This window comes from Limulus polyphemus, unplaced genomic scaffold, assembly GCF_000517525.1.
Source record: "Limulus polyphemus unplaced genomic scaffold, Limulus_polyphemus-2.1.2 Scaffold6483, whole genome shotgun sequence".
NCBI classification, from domain to species: domain Eukaryota; kingdom Metazoa; phylum Arthropoda; class Merostomata; order Xiphosura; family Limulidae; genus Limulus; species Limulus polyphemus.
In genome coordinates, this window is record NW_013672093.1 from 21,855 (window position 1) to 29,610 (window position 7,756).

The window sequence follows — 7,756 nt, forward strand, 5'->3', positions numbered from 1 at the left end:
TAAACATCTAAGGAATATGGAAAAACTCCATAAAGAAGGTGTTTGGGTGCCTCACGAACTATCCGATGATCATCATTTCCAACGTGTGAACGTTGCTTTGTCTCTTCTGGCACATAATGCGTGTGAACCATTTTTGGACAGAATTGTCACCGGTGATGAAAAATGGATTCTCTATGCAAATACTAAATGCCAATTCAGAAATTTAGTATGGTCAATATGGAATCCAGCTTTGCGTGGCTAATTTCTGATATTAAGACACTTTGCTATAGAGGGCATTTGGACACAGTCGAAAGGGTGCCCTTAATGTCAAGGCTCTACTGTATTAATTTTGGAGGCTTTAGAGGTTATACAAATGAAATTTGAAAACTGTATGGTGAATAGAAGTATTTTTAATGTTAGCGTGCCATGCACTGCATATGTTTGTAAACAAATCTTCAGTAAAGTTACTTAATTGAAAAATCTGATTTTTTGTGTCAAAAAGACTTTTAGTGTTTTCTGAAAGCCTTCCAAATTTTGTGAAGATACACACCACATTACAAGTTTTAGCATGAATATTTTGATGGTTTCCTGGTAGTTACAAGGTTAGTCATAATGACCGAGCCCTAATGAAAAGAGTTAATTAAATCAGGACCAGCTTGCGCTAAAGGGTCGTGACTATAGCTTGTAAGTAGAATGCTACTGTTCAGTACTGGTTGCTAGCAAAAATGGAAAGCAAATTGAATTTTCAGCAGACATTAACCAGAAGCAGCAAGTGGATGTCAGAGGAATTCAAAACAAATTTCTGGTGGTGCGTCGGACCACATCACTTAGCATGGTTTGGTTGCTCAGCTGAACATTGACATACCATTAACAAGATTGTTAATAAAATTGGCTTTTCAACATTTACTACAAAATAATATGCAAGACCTCAGTTTATTAACCAGTGGTCTAAATGTAAAAACAGTTAGGTTTGAAATATGCTCTAACACACAGTGCTTCAGACTACATGTTGCAGATATTTTATGGGTTAGGCACCATTCGCACCTGACCCAATAAAAATACTCCCTCTCTTTTTATATAGACTTGAGAGAACACCAACAGGTAGAGCAATGATCTTCCTCATTCTTCCACGTCTCAGTGCTACGATGACAGTGCCGGTCGCTAAGATCACATCTTTCAACCTACAAAAGAACTTAGTGTATTAAAGAGAGAGAATACAATCATTGTACAATTTCAGTGTAGTTATGAAGTTATTAGTAATAGTGGTAATGGTGACGATATGTTGAGACATGGTAAGGTACAAGACTTGAAGAGTAATAGAATAATATAAATCTAACAAAAGGAATAAGAAGAATAATGGACGCGTAACAAATGGTGAATCTATTAACAAACTGTCCCTCTAGTTATTTTTCATTTTAGGCAAAACTTTGCATATTTTATCATCAAAATTGTTACAGTCTTATATCGTATTTTGAAAGTGTTTCTTTACGTTCTTGAGTACGTCGTTTATGAGGTCATTCAATAATGTAACCACTGTGTGTGCTCCATTCTAATTGACTTTACACTCGTATTTTGAAAGTGTTTCTTCATGTTCTTGAGTACGTCGTTTATGAGGTCATTCAATAATGTAACCACTGTGTGTGCTCCATTCTAATTGACTTTACACTCGTATTTTGAAAGTGTTTCTTTATGTTCTTGAGTACGTCGTTTATGAGGTCATTCAATAATGTAACCACTGTGTGTGCTCCATTCTAATTGACTTTACACTACCAGTTCTTAATAAGGTTGTGAATAATACTGTTCTGAGAATCAATAATTTTCTTTATACCTCACTTGTATATCATAGTTTTTACACAAGTCTTCACAGTGAACACTTTTTGAGGTGTAGTTAGCTGCAAGACAAATTTGCTAATTTAATGTCCACATGTATCAAGGCCAATACAGTCTTACATCCTCGGCATAAGTTGGTGGGAGAAGGGAGGGGAGATAGTATGTTTGGGACAGAAATATTAATGAATAACAATCCACAAAAATTCTTATTAATGCAGGGAATGCATAAAAAAAAACATTTTCTGGGTATAAATGAACAATGAGGCAGCAAACAAATGAATATAAACACATTCAGTTTCTGTTTTTGTTTCATTTTAGTGTTATAACATGTTTTCTTTTATTTTAAGCAGTTGAACATGGAAGCATAGAAAATGCTCTTACAATAATTAGATGTAATGCCCAAAATTTTGGCCTTGGGGCTATTGACTTCAATTTTTTTTTTACCCAGGGAACCAGTCACTTTAAACAAATTTAGTCCCTGGGTAAAAAATTGGGATCTTATATTTTAAAACAAAACATAAAAACATCATAATATTTAATATTCTCATTTATTACTTACTAAGAATAGTAACATTTGAATGTTTTCTATGTTACATTGGTTTGTCCATGATGTTTTTCTTGCCACAAGGTCCTCGTCTTCGGGTATTATAGCTTTGAAGCTAGATGGTGTTGCATCTAAGTCAAATTGCCATGTGGTGAATTCCATAAAATGAGACAGAACATTTTGGCACTACAAGAAACATTACGGTTGTTGTAGTGTTGAATCAAAGCTAAATGCAGATGAAAGATCTAAACGTTATTGAAAAATATATAATGATGAATAAGATTAAAAGGCAATTTTTCTTTGTATTGGATGTTAAGATTTTATTTGTACAGTTACTATAAGAATAATGTGGCAGTAAAAAATACCAAATTGTGTTTGATTATGAGATTTAAGTTTGTTGTGAATATTTTACTAAAGTCAATAATGTTAATCTTATGGACTCAATCATTTCATGCAGCATTTTGAGCTTGATATACCAGTGATGTAACAAGTCCATTTATCGGGTCTGATAATGTAAATCCTATGGACTCGATGATTTCAGACAGCATAATTGAGCTCAAAATATCAATGATGTAACAAGTGTGTTTATGAAGTCTGGTAATGTTAATCCTATGGACTCAATGGTTTCTTGCAGCATTTTGAGCTCTATATGCCAGTGATATAAAGAATTTTGATACCCTTTTTGTATCACTTTAGTTTCCACAATATTCTTTCAAGGGTGTGTTCTTACTTTATCCTCGGATTTGTGAATGGTATTGTGGTTATCTAGTCATCCAATGATAAATGCCTCTGAAACTTTCTTTTAATTTTTTTCTTTGAGATTCCAATCTGATATCATCTTGCTCACAGGGTGTTTTTTATATCCTCTTGCTCACATGGGACTTTTTATACCATCTTGCTCACAGGGTGTTTTTTATATCATCTTGCTCACATGGTAGTTTTTATACCATCTTGCTCACAGGGTACTTTTTATACCATCTTGCTCACAGGGTGTTTTTTATACCATCTTGCTCACAGGGTATTTTTTATACCATCTTGCTCACAGGGTATTTTTTTATACCATCTTGCTCACAGGGTACTTTTTATACCATCTTGCTCACAGGGTGTTTTTTATATCATCTTGCTCACAGGGTGTTTTTTATATCATCTTGCTCACAGGGTGTTTTTTATACCATCTTGCTCACAGGGTACTTTTTATACCATCTTGCTCACAGGGTACTTTTTTATACCACCTTGTTCACATGGTACTTTTTATACCATCTTGCTTACATGGTACTTTTAATACCATCTTGTTCACATGGTACTTTTTATAAGATCTTGCTCACAGGGTACTTTTTATACCATCTTGTTCACAGGGTACTTTTTTATACCATCTTACTCACAGGGTGTTTTTTTATATCATCTTGCTCACGGGATGTTTTTTTTTACCATCTTGCTCACAGGGTACTTTTCTGTCAGTGAAGCAATGAACTTCAGTTTGATTTATAATTGTCTGTAATGATATTGCTGATGGCTAGATGCAGACCAGGACCATAATTTCTTTTGCTTTGTTTGTCCTTGGTAGAGTTATAATTTGAAGTAGTAATATCCGATATTGGTTTGTTTGTCCTTGGTAGAGTTATAATCTGAAGTGGTAATATCTGATATTGTTTTGTTTGTCCTTGGTAGAGTTATAATTTGAAGTGATGATATCCGATATTGGTTTGTTTGTCCTTGGTAGAGTTATAATTTGAAGTGATAATATCCGATATTGCTTTGTTTGTCCTTGGTAGAGTTATAATTTGAAGTGGTAATATCCAATATTGCTTTGTTTGTCCTTGGTAGAGTTATAATTTGAAGTGATAATATCCGATATTGGTTTGTTTGTCCTTGGTAGAGTTATAATTTGAAGTGATAATATCTGATATTGGTTTGTTTGTCCTTGGTAGAGTTATAATTTGAAGTGGTAATATCCGATATTGCTTTGTTTGTCCTTGGTAGAGTTATAATTTGAAGTGGTAATATCCAATATTGCTTTGTTTGTCCTTGGTAGAGTTAAAATTTGAAGTGATAATATCCGATATTGCTTTGTTTGTCCTTGGTAGAGTTATAATTTGAAGTGGTAATATCCAATATTGCTTTGTTTGTCCTTGGTAGAGTTATAATGTGAAGTGGTAATAAATGATATTGGTACCAGAATATTAGGACTTGGATGTTGTCATATTTGCCATATCGGTTTGCTGAATTCCTGCTTTTGTAATATCTGTGTGTGTGTATATTATACATACACAGAAATTACAAATATATATATTGCATTATTGCCACATATATCCTTTTACATCAGATGATGATCATTCTCCATTAGGTTCTATCACTATCAGAGTTCTTTTGTCATTTTTTACATTCAGTATCCACATTCCATGAATTTTTCCCAGATGTTTGTATGCTCCCTTGGAAAAATGTTGTTATTTTCACTGCAATTGGTATATTTTGAGGGTGTATGATCCTGTTTTTACACCTGTTATTTATTTTTTAATATGTGTGCAAGAAGTTAGGGAATGTGATCACTCCTGTCATACCCCCCTCCCCTCACACACACACGTGCACCTGTGAGCGTAATCAAAAGACTACTCGGTATGCAGCCACATCTTTGTTTCTATACCACACGTACATTAAATACTTGGCATTCCTGAATACGACCAGTCACTTTTTGATCCTCACCAGTCAGTTACTTCACAGCCCTTCTAATCAGTTACATTCGATTAATTGGTAAGTATAATGTCCCTCAAATTATAGGAGTAGTTAGGAATGATTAGCTGCTAATTTCTTTTAATCAGCCTCGCTTGTGTGCATATCTGTCAAGATGGAAAGTTTTGGCATTTACTTTTTCTTTATTGTTATTTTCAGGTTCTAATGCTGTTAAATTTGTTCTCACAGGCAAAAAATGCTGACCATTATTCTCAGTATGTGACAGAAGATTTTGAAAAGTACATCGAAAGAAAGCGTTGTGACCACATTCATGGAAATCATGTTGAGATGCAGGCATTGTCCGAAATTTTTAATAGACCCATTGAAGTTTACCATTATAGCATTGGTATTTTCTTGTTTCTTTACTCCTTACTTGAGAATAATGAGAAATTCAGTCTCTTTTTTTGTTCTTCTTCTTTTTAACAGCATCTGTCATTTTGCAATTTTTATGATGATGTGTGTATATTGAACTTCAACGATTAGTTTGTTATATTTGGTTAAACTATGACTAATCTTTGTCTGATTATCATTTTCTTATTCACAACTTCTTCAAAAGAGAGGTTTGAATGTGAAGGAATTACAACAGACATCAAACATTTTTTCTTTATTGTTAATATTTGTTTGTTTATTCTTTGACAAATGATAATGCTGCAAAAGGATAATGGTTCTTTTAATTTTTCTCCCAAAATTATTTATTTTAATAATAAAGATTAGATATATTAAAATATTCTAATACTAAGACAGCTGAAGATCAGTAATGAGTGATTTGATTATCTTGTTTATGTACTGACTTAGTATTGTATATTTGTGTTATTTGATTATGAAGATAGTAACATCAAAGAAATTGTAGCCACAATGAAGAACACCATGGGTTGGTATCACTCATGAGAACACAGTGGTGGTCACAGTAGGTTGGTATCACTCCTGAAAACACAATGGAGGTCACCATGGGCTGGTATCACTCATGAGAACACAGTGGAGGTCACCAAGGGTTGGTATCACTCATGAGAACACAATGGAGGTCACCAAGGGTTGGTATCACTCATGAGAACACAATGGAGGTCACCATGGCTTGGTATTACTCATTAGAACACAGTGGAGGTCACCATAGGTTGGTATCACTCATTAGAACACAGTGGTGGTCACAGTAGGTTGGTATCACTCCTGAAAACACAGTGGAGGTCACCATGGGCTGGTATCACTCATGAGAACACAATATAGGTCACTGTGGATTGGTATCACTCATGATAACACAATATGGGTCACCATGGGTTGGTATCACTCATGATAACAAAATGTAGGTCACCATGGGTTGGTATTGTTCATGAGAACACATTATAGGTCACTGTGGGTTGGTATTGTTCATGAGAACACATTGTAGGTCACTGTGGGTTGGTATTGTTCATGAGAACACATTGTAGGTCACCCTGGCTTGGTATCACTCCTGAAAATCACAGTGGAGGTCACCATGGGCTGGTATCACTCATGAGAACACAATATAGGTCACTGTGAATTGGTATCACTCATGATAACACAACATAGGTCACCATGGGTTGGTATCACTCATGATAACAAAATGTAGGTCACCATGGGTTGGTATTGTTCATGAGAACACATTATAGGTCACTGTGGGTTGGTATTGTTCATGAGAACACATTGTAGGTCACCGTGGCTTGGTATCACTCATGATAACACACTGGAGGTCACCATGGCTTGGTATCTCTCATGATAACACACTGGAGGTCACCATGGCTTGTTATCACTCATGATAACACCCTGGAGGTCACCATGGCTTGTATCACTCATGAGAACACCCTGGAGGTCACCATGGCTTGTATCACTCATGAGAACACACTGGAGGTCACTATGGGTTGGTATCATTCATGAGAACACACTGGAGGTCACTGTGTGTTGGTATCACTCATGATAACACAGTGGAAGCCACCATTGGTTTTGTATTGTTCATGAGAACACAGTGGAGCTCACTGTGGGTTGGTATCACTCATGAAAACACAATATAGGTCACCATGGATTTGTATTACTCACACAAACACAGTGGGTTGGTATCAAACATAAGAACACAATAGAGGTCAGTGTGGGTTTGTATTACTCATGAGAACACAGTGGAGGTCACTGTTGGTTTTGTATTGTTCATGAGGACACAGTGGAAGTCGTAGTGGGTTAGTATTTTTCATGCGGACACAGTGGAAGTCATAGTGGGTTAGTATTGTTCATGAGGACACAGTGGAAGTTATTTTTGGTTGTTATCAGTCTGGGAATGCATGATAACATACTTGGAAATGGAGTTTTTTTAATGAGATAATTTGAAGAACTTAGTTTAGATAAATTATGCAGAAATGCTGGCTAGGTTTTGGGAAGGACAATACATGATAAGTTAAACGTATCTTCATTAAGATTTTGTTAAAATGAAAGGGAACAGGGGGAGAGTTGGATATTATATTTAATGGAGGGCAACATATAATGATGAAAGTATTTTTTATTGCAATGTGTGATAAATGAAAGGGAGAAGTGGCTAGATGTGAGGGAATGTAATGTGTGATAAATGGAAGGGTTAGGTGGCTAGATGTGAGGGAATGTAATGTGTGATAAATGGAAGGGAGAAGTGGCTAGATGTGAGGGAATGTAATGTGTGATAAATGGAAGGGTTAGGTGGCT

At 35.4% G+C, this 7,756-nt stretch overlaps 1 protein-coding gene across 1 annotated transcript in view; it reads left to right on the plus strand.

The window, feature by feature from the left end:
• The window catches only part of LOC106473758 (OTU domain-containing protein 5-B-like), a 38,738-nt gene that overhangs the window by 15,873 nt on the left and 15,109 nt on the right, over window positions 1–7,756 (plus strand). The window contains exon 4 of the mRNA XM_013934438.2: window positions 5,270–5,426. Coding sequence (XP_013789892.1) covers window positions 5,270–5,426 — 157 coding nt within the window. The remainder of the gene's footprint in view (window positions 1–5,269; window positions 5,427–7,756) is intronic.